The 20,816-nt window shown below is 38.7% G+C and overlaps 1 protein-coding gene across 1 annotated transcript in view; it reads right to left on the bottom strand.

The window, feature by feature from the left end:
- Positions 1 to 20,816, bottom strand: part of GRID2 (glutamate ionotropic receptor delta type subunit 2) — a 712,823-nt gene that overhangs the window by 146,046 nt on the left and 545,961 nt on the right. The window contains exon 10 of the mRNA XM_067297081.1: positions 7,922 to 8,023. Within this exon, the coding sequence (XP_067153182.1) occupies positions 7,922 to 8,023 (102 nt within the window). The remainder of the gene's footprint in view (positions 1 to 7,921; positions 8,024 to 20,816) is intronic.

Here is a 20,816-nt window from a genome sequence, read left to right as displayed (position 1 = left end):
ACTACAGGAATCTGATTTTATTCCACCTCTGTGGGTCATCGTTCTGGAGAAGACTGACAAAGAAATGCACAAAACCCACCTCTTCTCTCCATCCCTTTGCTTTAATGCTGCCAGTTTCTCTGCAGTTATGTTAGACCCAGATTTTTCTTTAAGCACCCAAGTGTATTAAATACACGGATTCTGCACCAAGTGCTTTAAATACACGGATTCTGCATGTAGTCATGGCCTGCATGCATGGAGGGCAAAATTAGTGCAAAAATATGGCCCATAAAATGGCAGAGCAAAGGCTGTGGAGGACTAGAAGGGACCAGCATCCCAACTAGCACAGCATAGAAAGGGTTGGCTTAATTCAGTGTACGGCACTAATATGCAACGTACAAGCTTGCACCCCTGCAGAAAGCTGTGGTGTGATCACAGTCAGGACTAGAAGACATCGGAGAGTAGGAGTAAGTTTTATATGTCAATAGTTTCTGAAACTTTGAATGGAAGCACAAACTAGAAAAGATGGTGGGCACTATCTGCTGTGCAGGTAAAGTATAGAAAAAGGTGAAGAGGGAGAAAGACACACATTACTCTTCTCTTGACTGCTAATAATAATCACCACCACCACATAATGGGATTACTACCAACTTCTGACCTTAAAGTTTCTATTTTTATGAGCGCATAAGCTAAAAACTAGGCAGTGCAGGGGGAAAAAACTTTTTTAATACGGAGCTAAAATTTCCCAGTGCTATCCACCTTGCTTTCTAAGAATATCTGCCTCAACTTAAATCTGATTTCCTGTCTTATTTTTTGAAATTAAAGTGTATTTGTGAAGAGCATGAGATATCATCATCACCATCCTTAGAACTGCACTGACAGTGCCTGTTTTTTTTTACAATTAAATCATTCCTAACAAGCACATTCATAAAATGAAATATTTACTTAAGAAGCAGCATAAAATGCATTGTACAAAGTATAGGGATAACAACACTCTTACAGTTGCTGCACAGTATACATTTAAAAATATCTAGATAATCTAAAATCTGACTGGAGTATCTAATAAAACTTCCATTCCTCTATGGGCCAGAGTTAGGTCAACCCAAACTGCTTCTGCAAATCCCCTCCCTCGGTTTGTAAATCTCTGTGCATGTTACTATGTCCTTTGATTCCAGTAATACCAATCTATGTCATAAGAGTGAGGATGCATGGCTGGATGGACAAATGTTAACTTACCTATTCTTAAACACCTCTGACAAAGCAGAGATGAACATTTAATTATTCTTAGCACTAGTAAGTGTAGCAGGCAATGCAAAATCTGAGACTATGAGCTAATCTTGTAATTGGAAACATTTGCTGTAACTATCAATAGTTGATTTTTTTAAAAAAGATTAAGAAAACTTTTAACCAACCAAAGGGCATTTAGCTCCATTCTTAAATTTAAAGATACATTAACTTTTTAGAAGAGTAAAAAGCAATTCATAGTGTCAGCATATAACTTCAGGCTTTTAAAAATCCTCTCTAAGTTAGAAGTGGGCAAAATATTATTTAAAGCTGTAAAAGAGAATATCAAATTTTTTCATCTCAGAATATCCGTTTCAATAAATGCCCATCCAGAATCATCCCCCGAAATCTCAGTTCAAGTTTCCCCATTGGAAAATCAGCCCTGCGAAAAGACATTCTAACACCGACCGGCTTTTCCATGCTCCCACATAAAGCCAGTCTCATCTTATGTATCCCATACCAAATGACAGCTTTCATGCCAATGACTAGGGTAATGATGAAAAATAGTAAATAGTGAGCCTATTCTGTCATGCATCAGTGCTCCTGATGATTTCATTCATTTGTCAATGAAATGAACACATCTACTACTGTTTCTATAATTTATCGCCATTTCAATGAACATTTTTCTTGAGGTCTTTGTCTATAAAAGATCCTTTCTTTCCAACTCACTTTCAAAGATGGACATGGACTGCAAAGAGGAAGAGAAAACAAAAGGCACAGGTATTTGTTACTGCTTAGGAAATTAGGCATTTTTCACAACCAGCAACGAAATATTTTAAATTTTAAGCTTTAGATATTTTGAAATATTCTACCTACAACATGTGGTATATACAAATACATTACTGAATTATCCTATATAGTGATTTTATAACTGACACTTGACAGACTAACATAACTCACAGCTTTGCTGCCATTCAAGCTCAGGTGCATAAGTGGTCATCAGAGAAGGATCTATCCCTTATGGGTAAAAGGGTAAAATATGTTTGCTTAAAACAAATACTACAAGTAGTGAAGATGATCAAGTAATGGTTCTTACTTTACAACTTCCTATGGCACTTCCACCGGAAATTCACTACAGTGCATGATTATCCAATAGGCCGATAATGTTTATACACACGGCAACACGTAATTTGGTATAATACATGCACTAAAGGTTTTGTAAGAAATTTTAGGCACTGGTGTGTAGAAAGTGCAGCCTGACAGAATGAACAAAGACACATGGAAGTGCAAAGCACTCAACTGTGCATGTGGGAAAAGGGATCAGGACTACCTGAGGAAAAGGAAGGACAAAAAAATCCCACCAAAAAACAAAGACAAGAGGGAGCAGAACAGGAGGAGAAGGTCATTAGCCTTGAGATTCTAATGATTGTACACTGTCACTAATTATTTATTTGGTACTTCTTGAGGTATCCAGTATATAGTCTTGGCTGCAGTTGCTCTTTATTTTACCGTCATTCACTGCTGCTTTTGTCCTGCCATTTTTTCATCCTTTATCATTGCTTGCTGTTTGTTCCTCTGAGTATGCTTCAACACTGTCTTTCTTCATCTCTTTTATGCCTTTCATTTTTCCTACCATTTTGAAACCTGCTCCAGCTTGGAAAGAACTTTTGTTACTTTGTTTAGACCAGTGCTGGAGGTCAAATCTCAAAGACAGTCTCAGCTTCTAAAACCAGGACTTAGCTTCAGATCTTACTTTTCATCTTTTCTCTATCCGAGTGGTCAGTCCAGTAGAAAAAGGGACTGCAAGTGCAGACCAGCTGCCAGCTTTTGTCCCTAAAGGTACTGTCCGCTTTGAGGTATGTTTCTTTCTTAACCTCCACAACACATGCTCATGCATTTAATGCCAACCATCAAGAATTAAACTATTTCACATACAATAACGTTTTCCTTGGTGCCAGTTGTTCTTTTTGCCACGCTTGCCCACCCTGCTGCAAGCTCTTTCAGGATACCATTTCCCATAGCGCCCACCTGGGACCAAGGGTTAGCCAGGTGCCGGTGGTGCACCCGTTCTGCACAGGTAATGCAAGTAATAACCAGGAAAAACAGCACACCTTTGTGTGCATCACGAGGCATAATTCAGTATCACTTGCTATTACTTTTCCTTCCTTCATCCTGCCTGCATTTTCAGATCAATCCAGATGTGAAAATACATGCCACCGCTTGGTAACAACCCTGACAGCTCCCATGCAAAGTCATGCCTTTACTTTCAGAAAACGCTCTGTACTTTTCAGCAAGGCGTTAATTCTTTAAAACAGGCAACTTCAGACTTTTTTCTCCTCCTTTTTCAAACAACAGGGGCTTTTTTAGAAAGATGATTTGCGAATGCCTGCTGGCCTATTCATTGTCGAACAGGCCAAATCTCATTCCATTTCTGATGGCTTACCATTCGTATGAATAATTCATTAATTGCTGCTGCTGCTAAAAACGATATCGTGAGACTATCTGCTGTATTCTAGCTGCCTTTCAATAAAACTGAGCTGTTGAAAATGAGGAGGATAAACTGAAGTAGCAAAAATGGATATCCAGCTAAATTTGTACTTGGACTGTTGTTCATCTAAGATGCACTGAATTTGTTTGGAGTTATTATGCTGACCTTGGCCTGAGCTGTATTTCAGAATCTCGGAATACGTTTTCAAAATTCACCAGCAATTCACTTGAACTTAGAAGTAGCTTGTCAAACATGAAGCTCAGACTTTGGCTGCGTGTGGGGAAGCAGTTGAAGGCAGAGACAGCTGATGTTTAAGACAAAATAAACCTTTTTGAGAAGTGTAGAAAGAATGGTACTATACTAAACCAGATCAAATTAAAAAATTGAATTACATGCATAAAGGCATTATTATAGTTCCTTCCATAATAAACGCAAAGAAGGGTATCTTTTTCTATTCAGGCAAAGGAGAGAATTCTCATTAACTTTAGAGGAGCCAGCATTTGTTGCCAAATGAAACCAGAGAGTTCCAGTTTTGGGACATGCTGTACTCTGTCATATATACGTTATGTTGTATCTGCAGACATATAGTCCATAATTATCAAATTTATCTAGGGGAAGGGATTAGTAGGTGGATGCAGATGACGGGAATTGTTTAGTACTAGCTTTTTGAAAGACTATGTTGGGGAAATTAGTCTTAATCATTTATCATTTTCAGACTGCAAAATGTTTCATTTCGTAATAAGTACAATGTATTGTAACGCAGGTGTTGCAATTTGCCATCTTCTCAAGTCCTACAGCAATTTTAGAACCTATCCCTTTGAACCTGAAGGCATAACAAAATGAAATTGGAAGAGGAGAAGGGCTGCTATGCAGAAAGAGACAAGAGGTTAGAAGCATTAACAGAAAGCAGCTTCTCAAATCACAGTGAAAAAGAATGATTATTCATATTCAAAGTTTTTTTTTTTTTTTTTTTAATTTTAACATAAGCCTTCGTGTTTTCCTGGATCAAGACCATACTGTTAGAAACTTGAAGAATTAATAATAAATAATAATTTATTGTCAATAACAAATCCTTTTACTTTTAACAGAAATATATTGACTTAAATGAACTCAGAGAACGATGGAAAAGAAAGGATAATAAAGATCCCTTAAATAAAGTTGATGGGTGAAATCCCTCCTGCTCTGACACTGAAGATGAAACTCTTATTTGCATCACACGTTAAATACAAATCTCCATTCCTGTCCTAAACAGCAGATATAACACCAGAGGAGTACTGCACTTCTATACATTAGTATGGCCTTGTTTTACCTAAAAAGAGTTCCACTGATTTCAAAGAGACTAAATTTTGGCCCAAACTGTAACTTGATTTTTTCTATTTCACAAAATTAAAGGCTTTATTTTAACAGCAATTTGCCTTTGATAATATTTGCAAAATGAATAGGGCTTATTTTAATTCTAGTCAGTACATTTTTTGATCAAGTTTTTCTAATAAAATTGAACAAATTGAATAATAACTAATAGAGGGATTAAATCCCTAACTTTAAAATGAGACAAAACAAGTACTAATATATTCTTTGTAAGACTTCATTTCCAATGTTATGGCATCCCAAGTATGATTTTACTCAAATCTGAATATTGTATGCATTTACTCATTCATTTTCCAGTAGAGGAACATTGTTTTACCATAGTAATAAGCCATGTGAATAAAGATATGAATCAAGTTGCAATTAGTAAAAAGTAAAGACCACATGCATTTATCCTATAGCAAGATATCGATTTGAGGTCAAAATATGCTAATGACAGGCATATCTTTAATTCTCAGACTAAAATAGGATTTAGAACCCAGCATATCCTCATCAATAACCCTTACTTATGCAAGAGTAGGAAGAGAAATTGCCACAGGGTAAGCACCCTAACTGCTGCTGCATCACCAACAGAAATGGCAACAAAATCTGTGGCTATCCAAAGTACAGCTAGCTAAACTGGAAGAGGTTAGAAATGAGCAGTTTTACATTTCTGGCATCTGCACTGCCCAACTTCTCTTCAGGCTTTTAGTTAGGTGCTTGATTTTCTGCCAGAGTCTGTCTGCCTTTCACTCTTGCACATTAGAGTTTGTGGATGTGGGAAAAATGATATTCCTTCCTGCAGATTTCTGGCATTTGGATGAAAGTACTCATGTTATCATCCAGTCAAGTGAACTGCTGGTGGAAAAATATCATTTCTGGTTCATGAGTTTAAGTATTTGCTTCCTCACTTTAGGCTTACAAAAGCTTACAAAATCCTTGCCTCTGATCTTTGGTGCATAAAATAAAACGAACCTTAGTTTGTAATGTCGTTCACAACCAGTTTTGTCTAGAATCAAAGATCACACTGACCAACCATGCAAAGCTCTACAATTTATGGTTTATGTTATAAAGCCAATATAAATCATTTGCATCTTCCTCATTTATTGCCTTCAGTGCAAGTTATACACAAAACAAGAAGCAGTCAGCAAAATGATAAGCGCTGAATTTTATAACCGTGGTTTTCAGAAGTTGTGCTTGGAAGTTTAAGGTTGTGCTTTAGAACCGACAACAAAACCAAAACACAAATTGCCTCTGTATGCTCACGTCAGCCAGCATTGCAGTGAGGAGACTTAACTGCCATGTGATGTGTACTGAACTTTAAATGCCAGTCTTTTGTTTATTATTAATATAGAATCCTATCAGCATAATTAATTACTTTTTTGTACACTTGTAAGCTACTAAATATTTATAATATAATGACTTGAAACAAGAATACTGTCTGGCAAGCTAACTAAAATGATAACTATAGGGATGAAATTAGAGGAACAAAGTTGGGGGGGGGGGGAGAGGGGAAGAAGAAGAAGAAGAAGAAGAGTCCAAGACACTAATTTGAATTGATTTTGCTAGACAATGTTCCCAGAACATTTCTGTCACCGGAACGTTATATTGAATCAAATAAAATGTATACCAGGCAAAACACAAAGACCAGATACAGCTGCTTTGATGTTATTTCAAGAACATGCATTTAACATCAAAGCATGAAAAAAATATTGCTTTGTCTTTTGATATGCATTCATTCTTCTTATTTTGTTTTTGTTGTTGTTGTTGGTTTGGGGTCTTTTTTTAAGAAATTTTGGCAGGAAGTCTTCTAGTGTACTAAGAAGTGGAACAGACTGGACAGCTTACAGATAATAGCTTTTAAAGACCCATGAAATAATCAGAGAGGTACCATACCGTTCCATCAGCAGCACTGACGCTCACTCTAGTGATTTCACTTTCCATCCCTAACTGAGCCTTTTCCTTTGCCATGCAGCACCAGCAAGGCAAACCGTGGACTCCACTCTTGACTTTCTCTTTATAAGCAAGCAATCAGGCCATCAGTCGAAGAACGAATAAGGAAAGACACAAGTAGCTATTAAAACTAGAGAAGTAGCTCAATGTAACCTTTACAGATCTGCAACGCTGGGTCATCTCTGTGTTTGGGTGTAGATCCAGAGAGGCTTATACCTCCCATGCGCTTCCCCCTCTCCCCTCTTATCTTTCTCCCTGCCACAACAAACTATGCTCAAGCAGCCAAAAGAAAGGGAAAGAAAGTTTATGACAGGGAATACACCGGCCTCCTACCACAAAATGTGACTCTATTCTGGCAAACACTGTCTTTTTGGTTTTATACAAACAGCTTTGCAGCAGCCACTTAATGCAAGGGGGAAGAAACTGGCTGGAAGAACCAAGAGGGGACAGCAGACATTTTACTGAACTAACAGTACTCACCCTAAGCTTATCTTGAATATATTCTGAGTGCAGCAATTTGTGTCAGGCTGCACTCAATTTGGCAAAGTAATTGGAAGGCAGCTACATCTTATGCATCATTTAGAGTCTCAGCTAGGGAACTTTAGCTAACAGGGCACTTGAAGTTACCCTTTTCAGTTCCTATGGTTGTATTATCTAATTTAGTATGTGCCTGCAGAAGAAACAGGTTTTAATGTGTTTAATTCACACCGTGAAATGAACTTCATTGATAAATGATTTTATTCTGTGGAAATTACTCCATTGCTCTGGTATCGACAAGCAGGAATTTGACACTTGAACACTGACTACGTCTTAGTTCTTGGTAACACGATGTACTTAATGAAAATCCTTTCCAATTACCCTTAGACCAGAAGACGAGGCAAGAGGGAGAAAATGCATTCCTCCCAGCGCAAAACGATCAGCATCTCTGCTTACCAGCACAGTCACCACACGCAGAACCACTCCTCGCATGTTATTCTCCAGCTTTCTGTCTGTTAGGGACCCATTCAGGCCAGTGACAGGATTCCAGCAGCCAAGCTGAAAAAGAAAAGAGGACTCGTTTCCTCATTGCCCATAAAATTTTGCCAGTCATTCCTCTTACGCAGCTTTAAACAGAAACATATGAAATAAACAGAACACCTTCTGGAATCAATGGGATGGAAAGTCAGAGGAGGGTTGGCGCAAAAATTCATCTTTAAATTGCAAATGAAGCAATTAGGGATATCAGCTTGCGATTTTAAATACCAATGTGCAATGGATGACAGCATCAAGGGTTTGGGGGAATATATATTGCTTTAGGAGAGTTCAGGGAAGACTTCTAAATTAATGAAAAACATTTTAAAAGTAGTATGGCTCTAACAATACTTTTATCTCACTTCCAGTGATACACTAATTGGAGAAATAATAGCTAACATAATTTTAGCATGCTGTCTGCTCCAGCCCATCTTTTCCAGTGGGACTTTGGTGAAAGGAATTCCACTAGTTTTAATTAAAACTTATAGTACTCATTGATAACGAAACAGCAGCGATTTTCAGCCAGGTTAAAAATCCCATTTAAAGATGATTGAGGAAAACACCATTGGATGGGCACACCACAGTACTGAGAAAGGATTGCAAAAGGCAATGCAGAAAAAGGAATTCAACCAATACATACTTTGCACTAGGCCTATCATATTTCTTGGGCTGCTACGGCCAGAGGTTTTTCCTCAGGGCTCTCTCTAGGATTAACTGCCTTTTAATCTGAATTTAGTAAACATCTGTAATTTAGCTTGTCTAAAAATATAATTTGGCTGCATTCTTACATGATGGTAGATGTTTATCTTGGGTACAGAGAAACAGACCAACCAACCGCTCATGGCTTAGCACCACGTACAAACATTACTGACTTCATTTTTGGAATTCATTGGAAAACTCATCTAAGCTGTAAAATTACCACTTTTAAATCCAAAACCCAATGGAAGGACAATGACTGACTTCAGAAGACTTTGGAGCAGAATCCAGTTTACGGCATATAAGCTAATAGCTTATTAAGACACTCATTACACAACCAGCGGAAAGAGATAAGCACCTCCAGATGCCAGTTCCTGCTCTGAGCCACCTTTGCCACTGACTGTATGAAATCTACAGAGGCAGGCTCGTTTTCTGACTCAGGTATCTAACTTAAGTCTCTAAATCCAGATGGTTTTCATGTCCCCATTTCAATGCACAAGAACTCTTTCTCTGACAAAAACAAGATTAACATCAGTAGGTTACTGCCGAGCCCGGTGGCCTCTACCAAGACTAGTCTTGCAGAGAATTCACCCTTAATCTATGAGAAATAACAGCTGTAAAACATGAAAAACGTTACTGTATGTGGAAACGAAGCCACAGAATAACCCCATGCAGCAGTACAGGTTGGGGGTTGACCTGCTGGAAAGCAGCTCTGCTGAGAAGGACCTGGGAGTGCTGGTGGACACCAAGTTAAGCATGAGGCAGCAATGTGCCCTTGTGGCCAAGAAGGCCAATGGTATCCTGGGCTGCATCAGGAAGAGTGTTGCCAGCAGGTCGAGGGAGGTGATCCTCCCCCTCTACTCAGCCCTGGTGAGGCCACATCTGCAGTACTGCGTCCAGTTCTGGGCTCCCCAGTACAAGAGGGATGTGGCACTACTGGAGCAAGTCCAGCGAAGGGCCACAAAGATGATTAGGGGACTGGAGCATCTCTCTTATGAGGAAAGGCTGAGAGAGCTGGGCCTGTTTAGCTTGGAAAAGAGAAGGCTGAGAGGGGATCTTATCAACATGTACAAGTATCTGAAGGGAGGGTGTCGAGAGGATGGGACCAGACTCTTTTCAGTGGTGCCCAGCGACAGGACGTGAGGCAACGGGCACAAACAGAAACACAGACAGTTCCATCTGAACATGAGGAAAAACTTTTTCACCGTGAGGGTGACAGAGCACTGGAACAAGTTGCCCAGAGAGGTTGTGGAGTCTCCTTCTCTGGAGATATTCAAAACCCGCCTGGACGCGATCCTGTGCAATGTACTCTAGGTGACCCTTCTTGAGCAGGGGGGGTTGGACTAGATGATCTCCAGAGGTCCCTTCCAACCTCAGCCGTTCTGTGATTCTGTGATTATGTTCCTTTGGCTATTTTAGAGTAGCTTCTAAACTATTTAATTTCAATATATTCCTATCAATTCCCTGAAGATTTCTCCTTAAGAAATGGGTGCCTGAAAAGGTCAAAATCCTCTCTGGGATAGTACAGAGATATGTTTCTCAATAGAAGATGGCCTTAGAAAATTTTGTCATTTCTCTCTGTGGCATTTTCAGAAGTGCTCAGAGCTGTCCTAACTCTTACCATTGTGAAGTTGATTAAGATTTCTTATTGTCAGGGAATGGAGCAAGGCTAATGCCAAACACACCTTTAATTTCAAGTAATAAGTAAATTGGGGATTTACTGGATTCATAACTCCAGCAGAAATCATTGGAATTAGCAATAGAATATGAGAGGAAACTAAAATATAAGATATCATATTCCTATCTTGCAATTACTTATCCTTCTAATAGCTAATTCTAAATAAAAGCAAAAATCACCACCTGCCTTGCTCACTTCACATCCAGATCTGATCACAAAGACCAAGAGCAGGTTACAGGAGCCAGTTCTGCTCCTTCAAGCCTCGATCTGGTGTTTCACAGCAGTAGAGATGCGAATATTCACCACCTCACCAAGTCCTCTGGCAACACTTGTCCAACACTTTGAGTTGACTAACCTAATTGCTAAAGTGTGCTACCTACAATAGTGCTGTGAAATGCACTGAATGTTTTTGAAGTGTTTGCACTGCACACAGTGTGTGATAAATTACTGCCATCCTATAAAGCAAAGCATTTGATAAAGCCTACATTTTCTGTATTAAAAATATGGAAAACGGTGCTAAGTTCAGCATAAAAGTACTCTAAATTAATTCAGTGATTGTCATTCTCAGTTACATAAGGAAATTAATTAGAACTTAGATCCAATTAGCATATCCAAATGTGTTGAAAGTCTAATTATCACAGATACTGTACTGCTTTTGCCAAATTTAAAACCCTATGAAGTTTCTGAAGAGCCTTTGTATCCTTTAGAGGTTAAAGTCCATTTCTAATTATGTTCATTAATGTGTACATATTTATATAATTAACTTTTTAGCCAGACCCATTCTACCTTTTTAAGGAAAAAACCCTACCCATAACTGATTGCTGGAAATTTAGCATAGCACTAGTTTTCCTTTGAAAAGGCACATTTTATTTTAAATTACTGCTCATTTAATTCTCAATTCAATTATTCCTTTTATGCAGCATAGTCATGGCGAAGACAAATGTGCAGTCCCATACCAATAAAGTTGATATTGATTTCAAGTAGGGAGCTGCTTACTAATATTAGGTGGAAACAAATCAACTTTTATTGATGACAATTTAAGTGTGTCACTGCAGCAAGAGCAAACGTAACTATTGTTGAAACAGTAAGTGGGGGGGATTGTGAAACTGGAGAGCTACCGCTTCAGCTCTGCCTCTGGCTTAACCAGCTCTGCAAAACATTTGTTGTTTCTGTGTTTGCTTTAATTTTCTTTTGTTCTTCCTCTGATAGCTGAAATGAGGCAATAGATCAAGCAGTAACACAATCTTACATTAATTCTGGTTGATTTGCGTAGAACAATATGGGTGCTGAGAACTGTCTATTTAGCACCATGCTTGTCTTCTTCACACCACGTGAATTTTGTCATTTGAAATGCTTTGCTCTTCAGATGAAGTTTCTTCCATTTACGTTAATGACAGCACTCACTCTGCTGCATTCAGATACAGAATGATGAAGGAGGAAAAGTTGTCAATGTTCTGCTTCCTTTGATACCCAATTTACAATCTCTTTCAGACCATCCCACCTCCCAGGTTGTTATCCCCTCTGCTGTCATTATTTGAATGGTTTGTTGCTCCTATTATGCTGGCAGATCCAATAATTTACCTCCTTTTACAGAGCTGCTTTTCTTCATTAGAAATTTTTGCCAATATGAATTATTCACTGTGGAAGGTCTGTGATTCATAATCGATACTGAAATAGTTAAAATCTTTTTTATGTATATTTGCAATTTCCAGACACCGATTTACATGCAACTTGGAACACAGCAAAATTTATAATGCCTTGAAGATAGAGCTTATTGCCCAATTTTTCCCCTACTTCCATGATCAAACACACAATATAAATACTCCCTATGAAATCAGTGAACTCTACTGAATATCCTAAAGCTTTCACTTTCTCTGGCACAGAGTAAAATGTAGAGTAATACTATGTCAATTAATCGAGAAAAGTACATTGGCACGAATGCCTTGTGTGAGCACGGCTGAGGACTATCACACAAAATAAGTAAAAACAGCATACTGCTGTGAATGCATTACTCTTATATAGTGCTTGTCACTACAGGAGATCTCTGAGAGTTTTGTCACTTAAACTAATATAAAAACCATGCAGGAACCAATCCATCCAGCACTGCAATGCAACCACCTCTGAACTCATACTGGATGTACACAGCAACACTACAAAATAGTCAAGAGCAGAAAACACTGTAGAGAAGCTGCAGGGGAAATCCAAAAGATAAAACATCATTACATCTGCAGCTAGAATTGATCAGGACACCAGGACTAGTATCACTGCTCTTTCCTTGATTTTCTCAGCATCTTTAAAAAAAAAAGAAAAACAAACAACCAAAAAAAAACCCCAACCCCCCCTCCCCCCCAAGGTCTTGGTTTTGCTACTGACAATCCAACAGAACATTCCCAGCACAAAAGCCCTCCAAGGAAGCAGCCTACAGAAACACACAGTTACCTGTTTGCATGAAAACCGGTCACCCACAGAATCACCATTACCTGCAGCACCTATTCGCTCTTTAGAAGTTCCCTTCTCAGTTTGCACCTGGGTCCTACCTGGTTTAAGAAATTACTTTTTCCAAAACATGACTTCAACATCTCTCTTGAAGAAGTGAGCATTAAAAACACCTTGCTCCATTCCAAAATATAATAAACTCAAAAACCTGGAAGAGATGTCATGAAGCTTTCTATTAGACAGCACTCAGCTATGAAATTCTAGACTACCAAGTGTGCAGGGAAGACTCCAAATGGGATACACAACAAAAAAAAAAATGAAGAAAAACATTTTTTTGGACTCAGCATTTACAAATTTTGCTAGGATACCAGTTTGGACAAAATTCAAGCAGAAGAACATGGAATTGGTTTTGCACAGAATATGTCTGATGCCTCTTGTGAGCAAGCTGGTGTTTGTTACGTCCAGTAGTGACTTGGAAATGACAGGCTAAATCCTAAAAGGAAAGACTATGTCTCACAGAAGAAAAGCCAGAAATGATGTGTTTGAGTTGTCACTTTGATACCCAGGGGTTGGTCAACCAAATGTGCAAAAACTATGATGGCTGGGAGTAAAATGAGGACCTTTGTGCTCCTGGGCTTGATTAAAGGAACAAGGATTGGTTTTGTTCTTCACAGAGATTTCCTAATAACATTGGCTTATTGAGGTTGGAAAGCTTTCCATGTTTAAAATCTCCCTTCACTGGAGCTTAGGTAGTAGTCAGCAAATAATAAGTTGTTAAAATCAATAGAAAATACCATGTTCAACAAACTGGATAATGTATAGCAGCACTTGTTTCGCCTACATTCTGTATAGGGAAACCTATATAGTTCTGTGAATTCAGTTAATTATTTTGTACAGTATGTTTTATTGCTTTAATTTGCCTCTAGACGAGAAAGAATGACTTGTCCCTGGACTTGCTCTGCTATTTTCAAGCTATGTTAGAAGAATGTAAATACCCAAGTTTAGTTTTATACTCAGCGATTTGTGGACTATAATAGCATCAATCAAGGCGGTCTGCTTGTTTTATTAGAAGATCATAGACACAAGTGCAAATGACCTAAGTTAGGATTTAATTCCTCAAAGCACATGACATAATAATACTGGGAATGTTTAATAAAATGTGTTGCTTTGGGGACTGCCCAAATTTCCTTTACTTATTGAATAAAAAAGCTAATGGAAAGTTACCTGCTGGTGGCTTTTGTTTGTTTGCCTACCACCTTTTGACCCAGTATTTTCTTGAGATCTGATACACCCAGACTGGTGTGAGGAGTTATAATTGAGTGTTTTAGACTACTGGTAAATGTTGAATATATGAAGCGGGGAAAAAAAAAAGAAACAGCACAGACTGCACAGCTGTTCTCACACTGTGTGCTCCACGCAGGAAGCGTGGCTTAGCACCTAGGCCAAGTTTCCAGAGGAACTCTAATGGTATGATTTGGGGAAAGTACAGTAAATCACCACATCTCAAAGATAATGAACCATGTCCTCAAGCCACTGGTGTCATTCTAATGGTCCCTCACTTTTTTTCTCCCCTTCATCTCTAGCTTGCTTTCTCTATTACTAGTGTTTCTTTCAATTGAAATTCGTGTTTTTAATCCATCATTTCCCACTTCTAAGTGTCTTCTCTTTTATCTTTGGAAAACACCCTTTCTCCTCTTTCTCCAGCAGTCTCTGTCAAGCCAGTACTCTCCCACGGGTTACATAACCTGGTGTTATCTTGCCCTTTCCTGTGTTGGAGTCTCTCTTGACATTTCTCTGTATGCTTTTAGCACACTTTCTTTCCTCTTTGCTTTTCTTTCCCTTAATCTTACCTGCTGTCTCCCGTGTCCCTTTCCTGTCTTGCTCTTTTTTTAGGGCTCTGGATGGTAAGAGGACCTCAGTTCTCTCTTGCTTTCACTTCACCTGACTTTGGTCATCTTTCAAACCACTTTGGGTCCCTCCCTCTTTCTCCTTTAGCCCTTGGATCTCCTTTTCTCTCAGGTAGCCCTCTCTCATAGGAGACTTCCCCTTTTCTTCTCCATCCTCCTCCTGTGTCATGAGGGGGAGAGGACTTAAGAGAATACATTACTCCATGACCCTGTTTCTCATGCTTTCACCTTTCACATTTATTCGCACCTGTCCCCTGAAATCCTTATGCAACTTTGAGGAAGAGATCCAGAACAAGGAGTAACACGTTTGCTCCTCAGATATTATGACGCAACCTGACTTGCCCATGTATCACTCAGAGTATACAGTGAGCAACAGGAGGTTGGGAAGGCAAGAAGAAGCTTCTTTGAAGGTAGATAATAATTAAGTCTAACACCTACTTTTACAGGATTTTTATAGTTTATGTTACTTTCTAGAGTCCATGTTATCACCTTGTTATACTTTATTAGGCGAGATACATAACATCAAATGATATAAGTAAAGTCTCCGTCCTCCAAAAAAAGAGAAAAAGCAATAATCTTCCCCCAACACACACAGACACACACATCCTTCCCCATCAGCAGGCAAACTCTCCTTTAGACTATCACTCTTCTTCATACTACCAGAGTAAAAGCTGTGGATATCACTTTAATTTTACATTGAAAACTTGCTCACTGATGTCTGTATTATTCTAGGGAAATTCTAGGGAAGTTCAGGTTTGTATGCAGTTTAAATACAGTCACTTTGATTTTTAATTGCAAATACTTGGCTCCTTTCTCATTAAGCATTTTCACAGTTTAAAAGGATGTCTTTTATCTAAATCATGCAAGCTCAAAAAACAAAATCAGGGTTTATCATTGAACTTTGTCCACTTCATGCTGTGGCACCACTGCATCTCCATGAAATCAAAGAGGAAAGTACCCAAAGTTGCTACATTCAGCTCCTATCAAATCACAATTTATAGGATTTTTGTATTGTAGGAAAACCTTTGATCAAACCTGATCAGTGGTAAACAATGAAAAATACTGTTTTCCAGTGAGTTGTATGAGAACAGGAAACAGCAAACTGTGCACTGCACATTTCCGCTTCTCATCCCTTCCCCGGGATTACGAGAACATTCTTCAATAGACTCTCAGCCTTCTATTCAGCTTAAGAAGGTGCTTTGGGGGGGATTTGATTTTTCAGAAAGGGCTTGATAAAGCAGAACAGCAACAGGAACTGGTTGCACTGTTACAGAGCTCAAAAATTCTGGGGGCAGCACTCCATAAATAAATCAAAATCATAATAGCATAGAACAAAAGCAGCACTATTTCACTTAGAGGGAAGCGGGCTTAGGGAACGGGATTCTGAATAAATCCGGTCAAATAAGCTACGTAAATGCATCCTTCAGAGCAGAGTAAATTAGCCTAAGCTGAAAGCTCTGCTTCCACAGCAGACGGCTACCAGCGTCGGGTTACTGAGGCTACCTCCGCACTCCATTGCAGTCAGCGATGTGAGCAGTCGCTCGGAGGAGCACCACAGACGGAAAGGGAGATGAATAATATAGCTACCAAATTAGCAGTCTGGAAGTCCATCCCGGAAGTAGGTCTGCACAGAAAATTGTATATGAGCTTTGTCACTCTCCAAGCTGGGAGGAAAAAGAAAGCTAGCTGTGTAACCACAGCAGTACAGACTTGTGCTTGTTTAAAGAAATCTGTGCTTGTATTAAATAAGGCTGACGAGGAGCAGTGTGTTTAGGTACACACAGGGGCCCGTGAGGCTAAAGAACATCTGGACTAACCTCAGTGACACCTCTTTAACCCTGTTTTTCAAGCATAAGCAGTTATTGCATAACTACTGCTTGCACAGAACTGTCAATAAACTCTACATTTGGTTTTCTTTTCATATAAAGCAAAATGTTATGAGGTATATTTATTTAGGTACAGTGTATGGGAAACTCTCTTTTCTTTGTCAGGATAACCGATTTTAAATGGAGTAATACACCATCTAATCTTACACAAAAGTAGATATATTACTTATCTAGCTACAGAATGCTCCTTGAGCAGTACTGCTGCTGTGATTTTCCTGATGCATGAAAAACAGGAGTAGTTTTCATAGGACTTGGGTAAAGTGTGGGAAATGTTCCTAGAATGCAAATGCCATGCAAATACACGTTCTGAAACTTTTGAAAGAGGAGAACCTAATTTTAAAACATATATTTAGCATGTCTGGCATTGCTACACAATTGCAAACTTCAGCATGAAATACAGAATAAGAAACAGAGACAGAAAAACTCATTCCTGCATCACACAAGGCACTGATGTACTGGCATGAAAACGCTCCTTTCAAATATCAGATACAAGGCCAAAGAGAGGCATGTGTGGTATGATATTATTTGTATCCCAGAGAATGCCCGCAGGTCCCTGTCTCCTCAGACACATTCACTTTCTTGTCACCAACTTGCAAGATAAAGGAATTAGTATGGAAGTGGTGTGAGAACATGCACCGCACCTCAGCACAGATGATACACCTTAAATATCTTAAAGCATCTTTATATCTGTCTAGAAGCTGTTCAAACCTATGTTACATCTAAGTAGTTTGTGCTGTTCAGCACAGAAGGATTTAAGGATTTGCCAGATCCTTCTTAAATGCAGTACACAAGAAAAAAAACAAACAAACATATTCTGACGAGACCATCTCCTATTCATACATGCCAGGGCAACATGGTTCCCAGGCACAGGAACGATGAAGTATCTGCTCACAAAGCATCAACACTGACAAAAGAAACAAACAAAACCAGATACATGTATTTTTGCTGATGGAGAGCGAGAATTTCACATGAAAGGCAAATTTAATTCATTTCTATTTTATGTATGCACATGTGAAGGCACTCCTAAGAGTGCCTAAAGAATGGAGACCTTCAGTGACAAGGGGAAACCAAAATAAGTTATCATTCGAATATTGCTTTCAAGTTGCTCACCACAGAGAAACTAACATGACAATGCAGCAAACCACTTTCTGCTGACTCTCCAGATTCCCTCAACACTTCAATGGGAAACACAGAGTTCAAAACAACCTTTGCTTACACATAGATCAATACTCCCTAAAATCTAGGATTTATTCTCAATGTTGGCAGAAAAAAAAAGAGGCTTGCTAAGTTGGATCTGTCACAGACTTACTAACTTGATGATGGCTGGCAACTGATAAGTCAGAGAAGCATTTTGGCACTGATATGTTAGAAAATATTCCATTATAACCCACACTCCCAGGGTGTATGGCTAGAATGACATCAATTTTCAGTGCACTTTGGACTGGATATTACAAGTGATAAATTGGATCACATATTTTTGACAGGCTGGTAGTAAAGAAAATAAGGCTGCAGGGTGTTTTTCTCCTCCTCAATACAGAGCAGTTTTCTTAGGAGTCAGAACTGATGGTCAAGGAACCAAAAATCTTAGCACAGCAGTGACCAAGCAGAGCACCAGTACCAAGCCACAGGCTGGACCTATTATTTAAGTACATCGGATGGATAAAGCTCACAGCAAATAGGCAGTCTCTATAATTTTAAGGGAGTATTCTCCCCTCCTTCTGAAGGCTGTGGGAATATCTTTGGGGTTTTGGACCATGAGACATGAGGCACTAGGGAACAGAAAGGCCAGAAGTGAATTTGAGGACATTGTCATGGGCACAGATCTAGATTATTAAAGGCAACATCTTCCTACTAGATACAATCACCATGGGAACACATGTTCAGCTGGAGTCCTAAAGATCCACGGTGGGGCCAGCAGCATCAAATATTGGGAATTCTTTGAGGAACCTGGAAGTTCATGGGCTGCCTCATACCATGGCTCCCTCCATGCAAGATAATCCTTTCCAAGATTTTCTCTCCCAGATGATCTAGCCTTTTATTTACAAAGCACATGCATTTTTAGCATCAATAAACCGTTACTGAAATCATTTCTTTGCTAAAGTCTCCCTGACAGAACTGTTACACTGATAATCAAATGTTATTCTGATAACGATCAGAAGAAATTCCCTCCCTACCTACCAGCCCTGCAAACTCACCATCAGCACAGACAATACATCCAGCTGCTTTCCTTTTTACAGGCTACAGGGCACAGGTATGTAGCAGAAAGGTTTGTCCCTAAGCATCACCTGTGCTCTTACAGTCTTCTGACCATTGCCCTCAAAGACACCTGAGAGGCATCACCATCTGATCATCCGGGAAAGTGTAATTCTCATTGCATGGTGCTTCCTACTGATGTCAGCGCTGTACAACCATCATAGCTGAAAGTTAAACTGTACAAAACCTGTTAAAAATACTCACATTACACTTTATTTTGTTGCTTCTGTTAATACTAAAACATACCTTGTTTAAGGCAAGTTTGGAGCCCAATGTATATACCACTAATCAGAGCTCCCCAAAGGAGCAGCTACCCCAGCTGGATGCGTTAGTAGAAAGTTCAGCGGAGCCACTTATGGGAGTGGATGCTTCTACACTGGAGAAACAGAGCTGTGAGTGAGCATGGATCTGACATGCTGAAGTCAGGAGGGGAAAAAAGGATGCTTATTAAAGAAGTGTTCAGATGGGTAGCACAGCATTTGGTAGAAATGTGAAATACTTCTATATGTCTATTATTTACTATTGAAAAATAATTTTAAAAACCATAATAGTATACAGAAGCAGATGGTGACTCTTACTCAAATGCCTAAGAAACTACTCAGATGATTAGATGCACAAAATTTCTAAGAAATTTTTGAGAAGAGCTAGCAAAGAAACTATTCTCATTTACCATCCATTGGACAATAATGGAAGGTTAAAGAAAATTTTGGGAAGGAAAAAGGTGAGTTTTGCCTATCAAGACAAAATGTTTTCAGTAGATTTTTCTGGAGAACTGCAATGGCCGACAGCATGAGTGATTTTACAAACTCACTGTTCTATGCAAGTGTTTGCTCTTATTATAATAAGTAAGTTTGTCAGAACAATCTATATATCATAAACATTTAAATGGCAAGTGATATGCAGTAAAATACCCGAAGGCTTTAATAAAGAATCCTTGTAGAAAATAATAAACCATTAGCTTAAAAGATGAATTGACACCTCTAATAAGCCCTCTCTAGAATAGCTGAATCAGTAAAACACATTTTTATTGCAGACAAAAAATCACTGCTCTCATAATACTGGAATTTGCCACAAAAATAAATTAGCAATATATCTTAGTAATTAAACTGCAGAAATGTATTATAAATCTATCTTGCGAAGAATGGGAAATATATTTTCTAGTAAACTGTATTCCCACAATAGGTCCTGTTCAGCATATACAATGCTGAACTTCTGTAAAGAACTTAAGAATTCTAAACCATTGAGATTTTTCAATTAGTTTAGTATTGCAAAGCTTCCTTCTAAGGACATGCTGTGACATATATGGCATAATTATTTAACCATCTAAGTAGTTATACGGTACTCACCACTACAGTGTTTTGGGGATTTCATTTGAAGGGATAATAACAATTCAAAAATAATCTTTCCAGCTTGAAACATTTACTACTACTTTTAGGAAGGGAGAACTTTCTATCTTATGCTTATACTAATAATCAAAAACTGGGATGAAATTTTCTACTTGGGTGCAGCTATTGTACTTGATCCGATCACTTGTTGCTGCCAATTTTCAGTTGCACCCACTTGATATATTTGACTGTAAGCAATCTGAGGTAGAAACTGCGTTGTCTTCTGCAGTAGTAAAAGAGCCTTTGTAATGGATCCTTTACCTATTACTGTAATCGTAGTTATCATTAGAGATACAGCTAAAATCAAATATTTTGTCCTCATTTTTTCCCCATTTTCAGGTATACTGTGCTTATGTTATCTGCCTGACAGCTACTGGACTATTAACTGTATCCTCCCCTGTATAATCTGCTACTGGGGCATGGGAAATGTTCAATAATTCTCTAACCCTCTATATGATCTGCTCAAGCATATGTCAGGGTTACAGCCTTATGTTATGCTGATGAAACTATTATACTAGGCTCCCTTCCTAAGTGAAGAGGTAAATTTCTTCAGATGGAAAGACAACTTAAAATTGA

Source organism: Apteryx mantelli, chromosome 5, assembly GCF_036417845.1.
Source record: "Apteryx mantelli isolate bAptMan1 chromosome 5, bAptMan1.hap1, whole genome shotgun sequence".
In the NCBI taxonomy this organism is placed as follows: Eukaryota; Metazoa; Chordata; class Aves; order Apterygiformes; family Apterygidae; genus Apteryx; species Apteryx mantelli.
Note: the sequence above shows the minus strand (reverse complement) of the source record. Positions and strands in the feature narration are given on the sequence as shown.